Source organism: Ammospiza caudacuta, chromosome 4 (genome assembly GCF_027887145.1).
Source record: "Ammospiza caudacuta isolate bAmmCau1 chromosome 4, bAmmCau1.pri, whole genome shotgun sequence".
Classification (NCBI taxonomy): Eukaryota; Metazoa; Chordata; class Aves; order Passeriformes; family Passerellidae; genus Ammospiza; species Ammospiza caudacuta.
Window position 1 is genome coordinate 48476255 of NC_080596.1, and position 18380 is coordinate 48494634.

Genomic DNA, 18380 nt, shown 5'->3' on the forward strand with positions numbered 1-18380 from the left:
GGCATCACAGATGTTTTATTAAGGATTATAGTAGGTACATACATGCCTGGTTCTTTAAGTACCCACTTACTGATTTGTTAAAAATCTGTCTGATCTCTCTTTGGACCTCCTGACACTGTTTTCTTGTACAGCCTTTGCAGAAGGCCAAGTTTCAGATGCTCACTGTGTAAAGAAATGCTTTTGTTTACTTTAATCTGATGTCTCACTGGTGTCATCAAGTGCCTCTTAACTCTTGTATTGTAGGATTTGATGGACAGCCATTCTGCACTCAGCTTGCCCACCACTTATATAACTTCACATGATATCTCTCATGATATGACCAAGCCTTTTCCTCTCACAGCTGCAGTCCTACCATTTTTAGCCATTTACTGGAAACATTAAAACTACAAACTAGGAAATCAATTTTTAAAAATTGCATTTTTGTCAATGCTCTATATGGGTATCAATGGATTTTTATAAAAATACAGATACTTACCTTGACCTATGGAACGACTTGCAAAATTATACATTTGCATTGCAATTGTGAAGTCTTCTAGATTGTTCAAGAATTGAAAAAATGATCTAAATTCTTCAAATGTGATACCCTAAAAACCAGGAGAACAACATGCACTGTAAGAATTATCAGTAGCAACAACAACTGAATAAACAAACCTTGCAATTATATATGTCAATTTCATTTAACAACAGATACCAGACCCATTTAAAAAAAGGGATTTTTAGTAAAAATCAAGTAGAGAACTGGAGTTTCTTGAGGAATAAAGTATGTCTTTCCTCTCTGTGACTGCAACAAGACAGCAATTCTCACCAGAGTAGTCAAAAATACTGTTCCATTGCTCAGGGCAATTTTTAAGAATTCCAGGATTGTTACAATACGATAGTCAATACTGAGAATAAAAATTCTAGGTTTAGATGAACATTGGAGTATGTTTACTTCTGAAAGCCACTATTATATACATGTGAGTGTATGTGCTCATATAAATACATTGAATGTATTCATAAATATACATTATGGTCTATCTTAAGCCTGTACTTGAGGGTGAAATTTTCATATATCCAGATTTAGACACCCAAGTCTCTTCATCTGAGGGCTTGCAAGTACTGCAGGGTTTGTCCAGCTTTTAAAAAATCAATTGCATTTTGACCAGACTTTAGACTATCTTCTGTGAAAGCTTCAATGAAAGTGTTCTTGTTAAAAGAGTTTATCTTCATTCCTTGTAATATTGGTTCTGCTCTTTTCTCATCTTAGTTAGAGATCCAAACATCTGATAACCTATCTCAAGATCAATTCTGAAAGAGATCTGAAAATGAGACTTTGAACTAAGCCAAGACCATTGCCTATATCAAATTCCCCCTGGTCTCAGCCATTCTGAACATGGAATGGCATTCTGTGTCAAACCTTGATCTCCCTGGACTCCTATAACTATAATTCCTGGCTATTTTTCTATTTGCTTTTATTCTTTTATCGTATTTAAGTACTTGTCTCTGAAAATATACTTGAAGGCAAAAGTAAGACCTGTGAGCCTTTATGTTCAAACTAAAGCATTGATCTATGTCTCTGCTCAAACATATGCAGTCTTTATAGTATGGTGGAACACAGGAAACATGCAAGTGTAGGTTTGTGCCAGAAGGTGGCAGAGGTTGGATGCTAACCCATATGAAACAGCAAGGACTCTGGAAAATGTGGAGAGCAGCATAATATTGCTATAATAGAAGAATTTAAAAGGCCTCCACACACCTGAGATGTAAGTCCCTGCTTAAGATATCCTACCTAAACCCTGGCCAAGATTTATAAACTCTTTGGAGAGCTTGGCCCATCTCCATCATGAGTTGCTTTTCTCAACAAGCAGATCCTTCACAATTGGGAGGAAACCCTCATATACACAAGTAGAATTACCATCTTATATAAATTTTTATCTTAAAAACTTAATTTAATATTACCAACACTGTCTTTTTCTTTCATTGCATTTGACACTATTAGTTTATGTGCCCAAGTTCAAGTTCTTGCACTGTGTTTAGACTGAAAGCTCAATGGGACTGGAATAACTCTGCCATGCATTTGTGAAATTCCTAGATCAGTGAAACTTCATTTCTCAGCCAGGAGCCTCAGGTACTATGGCAAAACAGCAATCATAGAGAACATCCACCCCAGTCTTGAGTTGACACTTTTAGGTTCACAGATCCTTAATGTGCACAATTTGTCTGTAAAAATTCTGAATGCAAAAAATAAGTGTAAGAGGTTAAGCTACTGCAAAAATCTTGTTTGTTTGCATGAATTTTGCTTTTCCTAATAAACTGCCCTTTCTCATCCCTCAGTTTTCTGGCTTTTACCCTTCCAATTCCCTCCATTGATCCTGCTGGTGGGGGAGTAAGCAAATGGCTGCATGGGGCTTGGTCAATGGCTGAGATTAAACCATGACAAAAAAGGGAAGTTAACTTTTTAATTTAGATGGGCAGATTTTATTTTACTACAGCAAAGAAAACTCAGATTAATGTACCAATGCTGCTAAAAATAAACAGACTTTCTTCAGGAGCTGATATCTGTAGTAATTCATGATGCCAGCTTACATGAATCACTGCTTGGCATCTAGTTAGTAAAAGGAGGAAGACATCCTGTGAGCAGGCAGTGTGCCAGCTGAACATTTTAACATGATTAAAGTATGACAAAAGATCATCATGATGCCTTAGGGGATTCTTTGTACAGCACCATGAAAAGTTAACATTGCCATTGTGAGAGTACGGGCATATTACTTTACACACTCAACTAATTTTTCTTCTGAATTGAATCCTCTGGTTAGTATTAGTATTGCAGCATATCACTGTCATGAAATAAAGAGCAAATTTTATAATTTTCAAATTGTAATGCTATGACAAGAGCCAAAAAATGTGACAACATTTAATCAACATATGAACACCCCATCCATGGCAGTAAGAGTCAAAGTCCTATTCTTAAAAGCCTGTGGCCAGCATAAGAGATGTAGTGACAGCACATTTACCAAGCCAATGATACAAAGTTATGAAAAACAGCGATGTCTTTTTTCACTTAATGCAGGTATAGCATATGACATACCTCAAATACCCAAATGTATGGCACCCATCCAGTGCCAGGACACTGCCAGATGACAGCATAAAAGCAAATATGCAACTGAGTGACAAAGCTTTCCACATGGAGGTTTTCCTTAACTGTTGGTCTCACCAGAGACCAAGAAGAGGAAACTAGTGTGGAATACTTGTTATGACCTTGGAAGACTTAGACAAGAACTTCAAAGGCTACTACTTGTGTTCAAAAGAAAGTGTCTGTATATTTACTTAACTTCACCTTTGACATTCAAAGTATTTCTCTGTAACTACAACTGTCATTATTTTTCAGTTTCCCATGTGATACTTACATTACTGTTTCTATACAAGACCCAAAGCGAGTGTTTTTTTTTTTTTTTTTTTTTTTTTTTCCTTAGATTTCCATCTGGAAGCATGCAGTTATAGCAGTTCTGTCTTGGCTCTGAATATTGAAAGCTGCACAGACATTTTACAGCAGTTTGATCCGAGCACCTCAGTGCCTAGACCAGGAACTTGGAAAGGGTGACTGAGCAGGAACTCTGATCCCAGTCTTACCACGTCATCTGACACCCAATCTGGTCAAAAGAGACAGCCCTGCTTTCCCAGCTATATTTAACATTCAGTGGCCCTAACTGCTGTACAAGCACAGGAATAATCAGATAATCCAGATATCTGAAAACTGTTAATTTTTGGAGTGTGCTTCTATCAGTTGACTGATCTTACTTACTGTGGAGACTGAAATTAAAATGTCATTCCTCAAATAAAAACAAAACCTAAACAAACTGTTCAAACTGATTTATTACTTTTCTTTGCAAGCTCTGCTGTCAATGCTATTAAAAGATATAGCTATTGAAAGAGTTAGATTTCTAGGACAAATTAATCTGATCTTCTTCTGTAAAGACAAACAGAAGAAGTATATCCAAAACATCTCGTTTGAAGGGCTACTTTTAACATTATCCTATAGATTTTCACTGATGTATAGTCGGTGTTACATTTCTCTCAGATACACTTCTGACAATGCATTTGTTGTTAAACAAATTAAGGACTATCTACCTCCTGACCTTTACTGTTAATATTATAATTTCTGTCTCTTCAGTCTTTAAAAAACCCACAGACCCAACAATAATTACAAACAATTCACTAGTAAGACTAAAAATCAATGTGATAAAATGTGATGTTGTTTCTGAGGAAATGCTACTCCATGCTACTCCAGTGGCGGAAGGAGGGAGGGAAGGAGGGAGGGAGGGAGGGAGGAAGGGAGGAAGGGAGGAAGGGAGGAAGTGTCGGAAGGAAGTGTCGGAAGGAAGGAAGTGTCGGAAGGAAGTGTCGGAAGGAAGTGTCGGAGGGAAGGAGGGAGGGAAGGAGGGAGGGAAGGAGGGAGGGAAGGAAGGAGGGAAGGAAGGAGGGAAGGAAGGAAGGAAGGAAGGAAGGAAGGAAGGAAGGAAGGAAGGAAGGAAGGAAGGAAGGAAGGAAGGAAGGAAGGAAGGAAGGAAGGAAGGAAGGAAGGAAGGAAGGAAGGAAGGAAGAGAAAGAGAGGGTTTTTTGATAATTCATTGCTAGAAAATGTTTATTTTTAATGTCTTATGGTTTTTCCAATTTAACCTGTTCTATTGGTTATGTCCTATCTAAGCTTCAGCAATATTACTAGCTAAATCCTATGAAATACAATTCCATGCTATTTACTTTTCTACATTTTGTTCAGCAAGTAATCTGAAAAACCAGGCATGCAGTTTATGATCAAAATAAAATCCTGGTGCTAAGTAATTCAGTCCAACAAAGCCATGTTTTCATGTTAATGACACTGGGACTGCATGCTGAGTCCACTGCTGAGCAATTACCTTTTCTTCAGGAATACTGCCACGCATGTTTTCTAGGTAACTTGATGTATTTTCCACATTTGTATACCTCAAGAGAATATGGGCAAAGTCTTCCTCACTGATGGTGTTCATCCCGTTAGAGTAGGAAAGGAATTCTATCTCTAGAACCTCAGTTTGCAGGTTATCCATAAATCTAAAACACAAACAAAACGTGAAGAAATTGTCATACTTTATATTTCTACTGTTTGTATCCTTAAATAAGGACAGGGCTGGGGTATAACCTTTCCACCCCAAAGTAACTAAAATTTGCAGCAGCACTGGAAGAGGACTTTTTATTATTGGGCCACTTATTGTTTTATTTTGCTCTTTGTGTATATAACACACACAAAGGGAACACAAAACATAAAACCATACCTGCATAAGCTATGTGTATAGTAATATAGTACACATTAATTAGAAAAACGATACAAATATTTTTATAAGGAATTAATGAAGTTGGGACTCACCTATAAAAATCTTCAAAGTTCAGTTCTGCTTTTCCTTTCTTGCCAAAAAAGTGTACCAGCAGTGTAGTATCTGACAGTGAACTTGTATAATCATCAGCACGCTTAAATATTAGAATAAAAAAAATTAAAGGCCATGATTGGATCAGATACAGAAGTATAATCTGAGAGTGCCTATCATCACAATAGACTTTTCTATTAAAAGAATAGAATAATATATAAATAATAGAATAATAGACTTTTCTATTTGTATTTCATGTTTACAATCTTTAAGAAGATTTTAATCTTGCAATCCATTAAATTAATTTTGCCATGCAATTTTCACACAAAATAGCAGTAGCTGTTAATTGCATTTAGTAGAAAGTAGTTAAACTAACAGAATGATATAATGGAAGCTGCAATGAAGGGGGAAAAGGTATGAAAAATAAAACCAGAAACTTGTGAGGAAAAAAAAAATCTCATCAGTTAAGGTAAACCATAAAATGTAACTCCCTGTGTACACAATCTCACTTTCCCTCTACTACAAAACTAAGAAATTAAAATACAAAGTATTAGGAAGAAATAAAGAAATTAAAATACAGTAGTTCATATACTCTTAGTCCATATTTCAAAAGTAAGTATGGGATTGTGTTCCACAATCACATCAGTTAGGTGTATTTCAAATTATTCTTTTCTGTAAGTTGTAGATAGCTACATCTTAAATGTTATTGCCCAAACACATTTAAAACAACAGAATTAGGAAATGTTTTAAAGTAATGAAGCAATATTTGGATTACTTCTCTTAGGACTGTTCCTCATGTACCAGTTTGTGATCTCTGTGCAGGACTGTAATTTCTGAATATGTACTAATACTTTTTCCTTAATAAATAACTAAGGTTTCGAAAACCAGATTTAGAAGATAAAGCAAACTAATTTTGACCATTGTAATAGCAGAAGTTGTAAACAGAAATCCAAACAGCAGTACCTGTCATTTGTGTATAGTGATTGCATAATATTCCACTTTTTTTACTACATATTCACTGCCCTTAACTATTGCATATATGCATTGATTATACTTCCTTGAAAAAGAAGCTCTTGATACTCTGAAGAATTGAAGAATAGTTCAGCAATATAAGGCTCTTAAATAAGCCACGGTAGCCCAACATGACACTGTTCTCCTGGTATTAACATGCTTCTGCCAACATTAGAAATTTAAAAAGTCATTTGTTTGGTCTCCTTACTGCACCTGCTTAGGGATTACCTCCTGTCCAAGCTCTTTTTCTTTCAAACACTCTACGAAAAGCACAGAGTAGGAGAGCAGTCTCTGCTCTTCCTAGGCAAGCTACCTCCCATTAGGAAGTGTGGCTGCTGACTCTAGTGTTACAGTACAAAACAAGGCACAGTACAGAAATCTAGCAAATATTTGGGAGATGTTACAGTAATAATTTATCACCATAACAATACATTATAAACCTGTGGGATCCACCACAGGTGCAGAAAACTGTTTATACAGCTCTATAAAGATCTACATCTATAAAACTGCAAGCCACACTCAAGAGTCCTTTAAGTCTGACTCTATTTCCTCACTGAAGAGGCTATAAATTTGTAACAAAGAAACTCTAAGTGAAGAAACCAGGAAAAAATTTTGAACAATGTGCAACAATGTGTTCAACATCATGATAAACAATGTACCATGAAAAAGCATTTCATATCTACATTCTCTAAAATACACTATATAATTTTCAAATTTACATACTGATTTGTAAGAAACGTAAAGTGCTATACTCATTAAGAGTATTTATGTATCAACAACAAGGGAAAACACAAGGCAGTAACAAACACAAATCCCTTTCAACATCCAATCTAAAGAAATGAGAGAGACTTCTCTGTTCTTTAGTATAATCAGTTTAGGATTCTCAAGATAGCATTTCATGTACTCTAGCTTCCTCTTTATTCTCATATTCTTCTCCAGGGAGAAATAAGATGACATAGCGTATATAGAGGTAGAGATATTTCATGTCCTTCAATTAAGACAGCTCTGCTCTTCAAGTGAGCAAACTAATTCAGAAAAGTAATCACTATTTGTCTTTCAATATTGTCATCCTCCACTACAGGACACAATATACTGAAATGCAGATACCCTGATTTCTTATGTTTTTTAAGCAGTTAAATCCCTGAGCACATTCAAACAATTTCCCTCAAGTACACCAAAAAGATATCAAATGTTAAATTACAGCCTTTCATCTTGCAAAAACATTTCAAAACCTTAGACTTAGGTTGCATTCACCCATATCTAAAGCACTGTTTAAAAAAACCTACAATCTGTAAGTCTTTTCACAATTCCCACTTGGCTGGCCTCACTAAATGAAAAAACCCCAAACAAAAACCTCACTGCAGAAACTCAACCCAGTGTGCTTCTCTGAAGAACTGCAGGCAACTGAAAACTATTCCCGTGCTCCTTCTGTGCTGACAGCATTAAATAAATTCTCTTTTATATGGTAAAGGATACAACCAGAAGTTTTAGTCATTTAAAGTTATTATTTGTTTTTCATTATAAAATTAATTTTATTTTAGATCAGTGCAAATTAAACTGCCTCACCTGTTTCCAAGTATACAAATAGGAGCCTCAATTTTGATCAAATATGTTTTTAAATAAGTCATTTAAATGAGAATAAAATCCTTCTCATTTCTCTTTACCTTTACATTAACTGGAATACAAATGCAGGTAAAGAGAGAAACTGAAGACAAGTATTTCAATCACTTGATTGATTTGCTGCATAATGGCAATATCTTTTTCTTTCTACTTTCTAGCCTGAAGTGCGTAAAATCTGTTTATTTTGTATTCTGCAAAATGAGTTTCAATTTCTTGATTAACAAGGGCTGACTAAAAGTAGGTAATGCTTGTAAGCATTGATTCCACTTTTACCAACATATTCCAATAATTAAGTATGTATATTATGATTTGATTTAATAATTTCTTTCTTACTGAAAACTCTTGATTTTTCCAACAGTGATAACTAACCTAATGGTTTTCAATTTCACTTAGGAATTTAAGAATAAACTCCAAAACTGAATTTAGTGATAACTGCAATACTCCAACAGGACAGTGGAATTGCCAAATTATCAAGTACAAAACCAGTATTATACACTGTCCTAGAGAAAACTAGTTGTAATAAATAACTTTACTCTCCAAAGAGACCTTTTGATTCCCATAGCAACAAACCTTATTTACTCTCCTTTTCAACTTACATATAGCCTTCTCAAAAGCCTATGGAACAATACAGACTCCAGTGTCACCTTGCTTTATGCCACTGTCTCACTACAAATAGCTATAATATTATTCAGATGCAAGAATACCTGGGAGAGATAAAAATATGGATGAAAGCCAGCTGGCCCAAACCAAGCAAGATAAAGATAATGACAGTGAGAAGTGGGAAATTGTCAGTGGAGAAAATGCTCAACATGATTTTTCTTCATAAAATGATTTACAAGTGAGCACACAGGCTTTTTATACACTTTACTGAGAATTTACATCCCTATTAAGTACAGCTGCTATTAAGCTTCAATTACAGTATAGTTACAGTTATTAGTCTGAGGCATTGGATAATAAAAACCCCTCTCTCTTCAAATTAAATGTGTGTAGAGATTTCCAAACTTAAGTCCATCTATACTTGGGACTGAATTCATGCCAGCTAACTGTACATTAAGATGACATTTCATTCAGGAAATGCAATGCCCCAAGCTTCTTGAATAATCAGTGAATTTAGAAGCCTTCTCTCCCCTCTATGTCTCCTTATCTGACTAGACAAGAGTGCTGATATTCTGGATTTTAAAATGTGGTGGAATAAATTAGGATTAACAACTGGATTAACAATTCAGAAGCTCATGAGTGTAGAAGCAAGGGAAGATAGGCTGGATCTACTATTTTATTAAAGATTACTATGTATATGTTGTTACTATGGATACTTCTATAAGTATTGTTGTAAAACTCAATTCTGTAACACTACATTTTGTTTTGTTGAAGGGCAAACGGACACAAGCTGAGAGAAATACAGAAAAGGAAATGCAAGTTCTACCTTGAAAGAAAAATCAAATATCTTATTTTGTTTGGCCCATAATTAAAATTCAAATAAATTTAAACAGAGTGCTATGACTGCATTTATAAACACAACCACAAGTATGAAGATTAACACTAAAGAAGAAAAATCTCTATGGAAATTAATGAAGAGCAGACTGATATAAAGGGACTATGAGTAAATTAAGCCTTGAAATTAGAAATAGGTCTATTGAAGTCCTCAGGTTATTCAATAGCTTCTGCAGAGGAACAGCAGGGACAAAATACTAATTACTTTCAATGTGAAGCACACATTGTTTCCAAACCAAGCAAAAATACTATTTTACTCTGGAGATCAGTTTCGGTTTCTTGTTCTTTTCTCATTATGATCCTGCTTAGGAAACATGGAACTCTGAGACCAGAGTCAGTGGGGAGTTGCTCTATGTTCTTAACGCCACTACCAGCAGAGCCAATACTCTTACTGTATGGGCACAGAAAAGCATAAATGATATCGTCTTTTGATCTTCTGATATGAATTCTCTAGAAACAGATCATGAAACAAGAATTATTAGAATTTAAAGCATTATGAAAATTAATTTGACAGCTCAGTGGTACTTCTAGACCTCCATAATGATTGTGTAATATTACAAAAGATGGACCAATGTTTTGGATACCTTAAAACATTCCTTGTTTTCTCTAATAATTAAAACAATCTTTGCATTATAGTTTTTGTGAAGATTGGTTCTGATAATACACATAAAAAGCACATTAAAGTCATAAAGATTAAAAGCTGAAAGCTTTACTCTCAGTAAAGTTGTCATTTTACTGGACCATGCCTAAATGACAAAGGGTTTCTGAATTACTTCTCCAACTGTGAATTGCCATGACTATTAGTCTTAGAAAATGTTTCTGAAGGACTGAAGACTTCATCTTCCAACTCTGTCAAAAGGTGACTTTGCTTTTTCTTGGAAAAGACAACCTTCAATTATCACATTGTAGAGAACCAAATGCATTTGATCTGAGAACTTTGAAGTTTAAAACAAGAAAGTAATTAAAAGGAAAAGAAGAAACAGGGTGCACAATGTAAGAAAGCAATCAGAACAGAAGAAATAAAATAGCAGTGTGTTTATGGAGCAGAGACCAGAGAGGTTGTTTTATACCTCCGCAAGGTCTGAAAAGAGCGCTTGGCTTGTGCTACGTCTCAAAGTATCCCAATAGCTCCTGGGGACAAGGTCCTCTCCTTCTGTTTTAAGAACCTGCAGTTTCAAGAAGCACAATTGTTTGAAAAACAAAAAACAATGGAACAATAATTTATAAACTTTAAAATATTTTCTAGCTGATCTTCAAAATCAGGGCTTGGTTCTCTTGCTTCTAAACAGTGACATTTTACCAGTTACATGACCCTTTGTAAATGAAAGGAACATTGGTCTGTTACAGCTATTTCCCTAATGTTCTTGGCTGCACCAAAAGTATCACTGACTCCACGTTCTCAAACAAAATAAATTCAAGAAAGCAGAAGTGAAAATATTTACTACAAGTGCATATCAAAATGGCCATTTAAACTCAGCATTTTGCCAGTGTTTTTTTCTATCAACTCTGGTTTTCCAGAAAATATTAATTCATATACCTATAAAATTATTTTTTTCATTAAATAAAAATATCACCATATAATTAGTTATATAAAATAATCTAATATTTATGATGACATCATTGCACCAACAAAGAAAGGCAAAAACAAGCCTAGTAAGTTCAACTGTAACATACTTATCAGGAAAACACTATCCACGTCTGATGATCAAACTTACCTTGTCGTGAGAATGAACACCACATTCTCTTATGCATACAATTCTATAATTATCTATTTTAAATATTCACTGAATTTGTTCTCTTACTGGAGTTACTTTAGTCAATTGAATTAGTACTTCTGGCTGTGCACATTTCATTTCCATTACATGCATCACATCACAGTTATCATGTTCTGGTTGGCATTTGGCCAGTGAAAGCACTCATGCAGTACATGCCAAAGCAGTCTCAGACACAAATGCAGTATGCACCAGAACATGACTTGAATTAACCTACGCAAATGAAAATACCAAAATATTTAACTCATTTAAAACATCACCATATGCTTTTTATGGCCTATGGACCTCAACACATTTAAAAAAAATAGAACTGATTTGTCAGATGAACTGAGGAGAAGGGCCTTGTGCATGAGGCAGCATGTTGGACTATCCCAGACATTTCAGGGTTGCATCTCCTTGGAACCTGGGTATCTTCAATTCCTCAGGACATCCAGGAAAACAAAAGACTGCTACACTTCTTGTTTCAGTAGAAGAAATAGAACCCCAAAATATCTGGGGTTCTATTTTTTGGAGATGAGGGATTTACTGAATTCCTATACACCTGGGTCTCCTTTGCATGGAGATCTCCATTCAGACAGTAGGAGGGCAAAAGATATGGCACACACCTGGGCAGTATCTTGATAAAGGGCTTGACATGGCTCAGTCTAGAAGATTATTTTTTTACCGAATCTGAAAATTACATAAGTAGAATACCTAACTAGCTTGGTTTCAGTTTGAAACAGGAGAAAGCATGGGAATATGGCAATCACTGTCCAGCAAGTTTTGCTGCAGTAAAGCCTGATCTGAAATCTGTTGAATCGTAAGGCCTTGCATATTCTACTTCATTTTTCTCACATCATTGCAGTCTGCATATCATGTCAACTGCACATTTTAATTCAACAGACTTCCTTCCTGCATATTGCTCCAATTGTAGGTGCCAATTTCACAAGAAATAAATCTGTGCATTTCTATGAATAATTATATAAGAAAACAAATTTTAAAATTGGAATTTCACAATTCATCTAATTCTCCTGCATCCGATCCCCTCACTTGGAATATCGCAATAATGCCCCAACAAGATGAATTCTTCTATTTCAACATAAAATTTGTCTGTTTTTTAAAAACTATTTTACTTCTGCCATGATCCAGAAATTAATCAGATCATGATGAAGACATTAAAAACATCAGAAGATCTCTTTCTGCTTCTCTTTTTCAGCCCTCAAAAATTATTGTAAAGAAGTTTACTGTCACCTAAGTAATACAGGGAATCCCTTCCTAGTTCAGCACTGAAAGTTCGTATGTATTTGTTCTGTAGGTGAAGCATAAAAATAGGAAAGCTCTCTTCAGGTTTCTTTTTGGAGGGCAATAAAGAGGTGAAGGATTCAACTGACTAATTATTCACACTACACAAAATGAAAGAAAGAGATGGATCAAATGACTCACGCAGGATGACTTAATTTCACACATTAATTAAAAATATGTCTACAGTTCATTGAAATGTATTTGTACTTTCCCTTAAAAATACTGTTTCCTCCATTTCATATAAATAGAGAGCAATCTTTCCTCCTGATAGGCTTGCCTGTTCAGCATGCATGCAGCAATCTTTTATGCAAGTCAAGATTCCTTACATTTTTACTGATTAGCAGAAATAATTTACTTAATGAAAAAGATAAATACAATAGACTTTCTTATAGCATAATATTTCATCTCACTGGTGAAGACTGCATCAATTGAAAATAATTAGAGTACATACACTGTTAGTAGGAGTATGATATCCATAAAGTTGAAGACGCTGACATACAGCAAAAATGGGCCAAGCCAAGTATCACATGTCAGAGTGAAGACAAAAGAAGGGGGAAAAAAAGACAACAGAATAGGTTAAGACAAGCAAACCTTTACTTTATACATATTATTATTTTTGTTTGTTTATTTGTTTTTAATGTGACAGTGAAGAAAAAAATGGTTTATTTTCAGTCTTACTCTTCAAATTTTCAAAAGAGAAGTATAGGTTTTTAGAGATTACCCTCAGGGCTTATGTGCCAATTTGTCATCTGTACGTTCTCCAAAAGCTCTTCCTTTAGGTATAAGTTTCCTTTGTTCAAAATAAATAGTCTCTGAGAGATTCAACAACAGACCTACAGTTTTGAAAAGCTGAGCAGGATAGGTCTCTCTGGGTGGGAAGAAAAAAGTCCTTTTTTTCTCAGGGAAGGTTTAAAAAGTAATAATTTTTGAAAATCATACCTCCTGTGGTTTCAGGGACAAAGAACTGAGACTGAGCATTGATGTTGACAAAAGTATAATGGACACTGAGAAGCTGTGATGATATGTCAAAATATTTCTTATAATAAGAAATTTTTTCCATAAACATGCAAATTGCAAAGGAACATAGGTTTGTTTTTTTTTTTTTTCTGCTCTCTGCTTGGCAGAGATTTGTCCCTGATATTTACTTTCCAACAGTAAAAGAAGCACCTGTTGCTGCTGCCATCCCTCAGACAAACCACCACAGACTCATTTCTTTCTGACTTACCTTTTTATTTGTTTGCACAAAATGCAAATTTGACATTATGTGAGTACCCAATATTCCACAAAAAATTATTCAGATTAATATATTTTGCATTGGTCGTAATAATTATTTAGTAAGAATTTAAATTTGAATATAAAATCTAAGTTCAGTTGTAACATTTCATAATCTATTTTAAAACTACTGTGTGGATAACAAGCACCAGGATCAGAAGGTCTACATGGACAGCTTCAGTTAGTTCTGAAAGCAAATGTGTAACTTGGTCTTCCCCCTGAGATCTCTCACTGTTAGAGACAGTAACACTGGCTCATTACTACTCACTTTCCCCTAGATTTCCAAGCTCCAAATGGAATCAATTCTACTGTCATAACATCTACTATAGTATTTAAACACTAATTTTTTCTTCCTATAAACCACTTACTCTTTTTTCCCAGTAACTACAGTTTAGGCTAAATACTGCTTTTTTTCTACATGTGAAGTTATGCCTATTCTTCTAACAATATGAATTTAGTGACCAGTGAAATATACACACACATAATTTTGTACTACATCAAAAAAAAAACTACCAGATGCAACTTTTTGGATTTTACTTACCAGCATTGCACGTTTTTCTTCATCTCCTCTTTTTTCTCTCTTCTCATTTTTTTTCCTGAAGATTTCTTGGAGCTAAAAACCAAACCATTTTGTTCACATTTAGTGTTCAGCCTGTTTTCACATACATAACAATATCCTTCATCATAAGGAACATTACAAACAGTATTAAAATGCAGTTCTTTACTGAAATATCAGAGTCTCATGATGCTTTATTGCTCATACTCATGCCTTCACGTTCCTTCTGTGACTTAAACCACCACACAGAAAGGGAAAAAGGAAATCTTTTTTTCCACAAAGTAAGGGTAACAATTCTACTTGCGAGCACAATACCAAGAATGTCCTATTTAGCCAATCTCGCCAATATAAAAAGGGGAAGTTCCACCCTTTTCACCACCTCCAGGCACATCCTTTCGTGTCAGGTTCTAATTAATGTCTCTGTGGTTATGTAGTCAGCTGGATCAATCTTTTTTTTCACATTAGTTTCCAACCTGATCAGTTCTTACTCCTGCTGGCACAAGGGAGGGGTAGAAACACCTGGTGGGGGTGAAACATTCCCCTTCAGCAGCAACAAACTACTACTCAAGAGTAATTTATCAAGTACCCTTTCGTTTCAAGTCTGTTCAAAGAATACCTTCAGGTCTTGTAAAATACCCCTTTCACAACTATCTCAACATGAAGAGCTTTAAACATGACTTCTGAGAAAACCTCAAATACAAGATTTCAAACATACAGATTCTTAAGCATATTTATTTTTGTAAAGTCTTCAGAGCAAGAAATGGGTTGTACTTATCTTTCTCTGCAAGTATCTGTTTTATTTAGGTATTTTTATTTACAGTAATACCAATTAATGTTCCCAAACCATTAGAAAAAGGTCTCAGAGTGTTTAGCAATAAAGTATTAACTGCGATACTATCTAGGTCTCTACTGGACCTTCAGCTTTTAAAAAAATTCATGTGAAAATATCATACTGTCTCATGTAGCATATGTTATCCTCTAACTGGGCTGGAAAAGGAATAAACCCTGATCTAAGAAACTTGCCCAACCTAGAATATGGTATTTTCAGAACCAAACACCTTGGCATACAGACACAATTGTGGCAGTTCTTTCAAAGGAGCAATTTTACCTACCATAAGTCTGGTAAAACCTCATAATGTAAAGGCATGTACACAGAGCTCCACAGGGATTGAAATGTGAAACAAAAAGTGTGTGTGATACATTTTGCAAGAAAAATTTCCAAACTAAATTTCAGGATATCTTTATTTCAGAGAAGGCAAAGGGATCAGCAAGATTTACTGCAGGGGTATGGCAACATTGAAATGAAAGAATTCAATGTTTAGTGATTAATTAGCAAACACATTTATAAACAACATTTTATGAATTACCAAAACTGACCACTGAGTTCTGGAATCTCCTATCAGGCAAATACAGACCAGAATATTTTGTGCATTACAATACCTATTTTTAAATATGGGATAAATTTACAGACCTTGGTAAATTTTTTCAATTTTTTTTTTTGCAAACCTACAGGTGCAAGTTACTACAACTTATGCCAACAAGGAAAGAGTCTTGATAGGATAGAGTACTACAGAGTTTGCAACCCAGAACAATGCAAAGAAAAAAGTTAAATGAACAGAGAGAAACAGAAAGAAAATCCCTTGTGAAAAGTGAAATGACAAGCCATCAAGCAGGAGAGAAGAGTGGCAGTAATTGAAAAACCAAAAAAGATCAGTAAAAAGCAAGGCATCCTTGAATGTATTTCCCCTGCCACAGAAGGCAAAAGAAGTAGGATTCTGTTGCATGCATTATTAAAGCCTTGCTAAACTTCTGGAAATGGATCTTTTGTTCAGAAAGAGTGCTATAGGATACCAGTGACTGAAAGAAAGTGAATGCAAAAAGGGTCTAGGAGTACTTTCATAGGAACATTGTTTGAAACAGGATAATGAGATTGACTGCTGAAGGCAGCAAAACCAAGATCTCCAGTAACAAGGCAACACAATCCTTCTGTTCCCTGACCTCACCCCTATGACATAAGCAAAGAGGAAATCACAAATACCATGAAATTAGTTTACAAAAACAATACAGCTGTCATCAGAAAAATAAGGCCTTTTTCAACTCTTCACTACACACTGTCTCCTCAAGAATCATATAACGTGATCCTCAAACAAAGCTCTTCAAAGTCTCTTTTGCAATAGCTGCTTGTAATTGACAGATAAATATTTTGCAAATGTTGGAGTAGTTCATATGCCAACTTTTGAACAGTCTCCTTTCAGGCACACAGGATATGATACATTATATTCAAGCAAGGTGAGTAAAGATGCCAAATGTATGTTCTGGGGCCAGTTCTATAATAGCTGCAGTATCACTGAATCAAATTCTATTTTCATATATACTTTCATTACACAAAATTCTATCTACCTATCTATTCTTTTTCACTTCAGATCTCATATTCTGACTTAAGGGTTCCGATTTAATTTTTGAAGGATCACTGACATCTAATGAAGCAGAGTTGCACTCAAGTTTGAGCCATACAAATTTGTTAAATACAATAATCCCCTACAATGAGTAGGTGACAGTATACCTAATGTTTAAAAATTCTACTTTCTTTCTTTTATCCACCAAGTCTGCTAACAAAAATAAGGAGAAACTAGTCAGGGATCATGACAGAGAACAAATACATAGCAGGATGTGAAGAGGACTATAAAGGCATAGTTAGAAAGAAATATTAGTTAAATATTGCCCTTGTTTCCCACTTTATATGCTTATTTTATTTCAGTTTTATCATCAGTTTCTGAAAGACAAAGCCTCTTACGTCAATTTTCTCCCATTTAGCTGTTGTAATGGAAGCTCTTTTTTATATCAGAACAAACTTGTCAGTTTATCCATCACATTCTGTTACACTGAATCATGAAAGATGCTTGCTTTTTCTTCTTCTTCCTCTATTTCTTCCTTTTGTTAATTAATCCAATGATTGCTGGTTTTCCTCCAACTGGAGAAGATGCTTATGAAGAATTAGCCCTTACAAGGATGTGTACATTTAATAACAGAGTACAAAAAAAGTTGAGTATGCCACAATTTGCAAGTGGTGTCACCTTCCAAAAAATATTTGGATTTTAAGTTCAGCATGTTAAGGAGAGTTTTCTCCATATTTCTATTTTCTTAAGGTTAGCATAGTTTATTTGAATCAATTAAGAAACCTCACACAGGAAACTAGGGTGTCTTTATTTTAAATAAATTGGGGCCGAACACTTAAATACATTCCATGTGTCTGTTTCACCCTTGGTATTTTGTTCCATCTTTTTCAATATGGCACTGGGCTTTTTCTCATGTGTACTCACTGTATTTCTTCAAAAGCTCAACTACACAAAAATGTGTGGAGATAAAATGTATGTCTTTTGCACAAATATATTTTTCCAATATCTGATTCAATTCTTATAAATGTTGTATTGCATTAATCATCTGTACTTGTTCAGTAGAAAATTAAGGCCTTGTTTAGTCTTCAGAAAGCTTGCCTATACCATAAAATTTTAAATTTCAATTTCTAAAGAAATGTCAAAACATATATTCACCATAACTGAGTGCTTCAGTGTAATCTCAGACAGCTGCTGCCAATGGACACCAACAATTTAGAGATCTCTGGTTTATGGTGCACATTTTTAGCATAAAGCCACACAGTTATCCTAAACTCAGAAGCCCTAACTTTGAGTAGTCAATTTTCTGCATTTCCTTTTTTTTTAATGATCATTTATTTAGAATGGCATTAATTATTCCTCCCATTTCTTTTGAAATCAGAAAATAAATTAAATGAACATAAATCTAAAATAGCCCTCGTTACTGCAAGATCATTCTCCTGAACTTGGTGTATCTTATTACCTGAAAATTTATGAAGTATTGAAATTTTAATTTGAATTATTATTGAATTTAATATTGAAAATTTATCACTATAAAAATGAATATCGAGTGGACAATTTAGGATTTTCAAAGATTTTCCCTCAAGTGCCAAATTATTCTTCATTCTCA

The 18380-nt window shown here is 34.7% G+C and overlaps 1 protein-coding gene across 5 annotated transcripts in view; it reads right to left on the reverse strand.

Annotated features, from left to right (window-relative positions):
- MICU3 (mitochondrial calcium uptake family member 3) overlaps nucleotides 1-18380 on the reverse strand; it is a 51395-nt gene that overhangs the window by 10448 nt on the left and 22567 nt on the right. For 3 of the 5 annotated variants that reach the window (XR_009274644.1, XM_058802989.1, XM_058802991.1), the window contains exons 7-12: nucleotides 14364-14435; nucleotides 13002-13040; nucleotides 10568-10663; nucleotides 5378-5478; nucleotides 4893-5064; nucleotides 476-584 (exon numbers count right to left, since the gene is read on the reverse strand). Coding sequence is in view for 4 of the 5 variants with exons in the window: in XM_058802989.1 (XP_058658972.1) it covers nucleotides 476-584; nucleotides 4893-5064; nucleotides 5378-5478; nucleotides 10568-10663; nucleotides 13002-13040; nucleotides 14364-14435 (589 nt within the window). In the remaining variant the exon portion in view is untranslated. The remainder of the gene's footprint in view (nucleotides 1-475; nucleotides 585-4892; nucleotides 5065-5377; nucleotides 5479-10567; nucleotides 10664-13001; nucleotides 13041-14363; nucleotides 14436-18380) is intronic. The other 2 variants (XM_058802990.1, XM_058802992.1) reach the window with 1 other exon arrangement.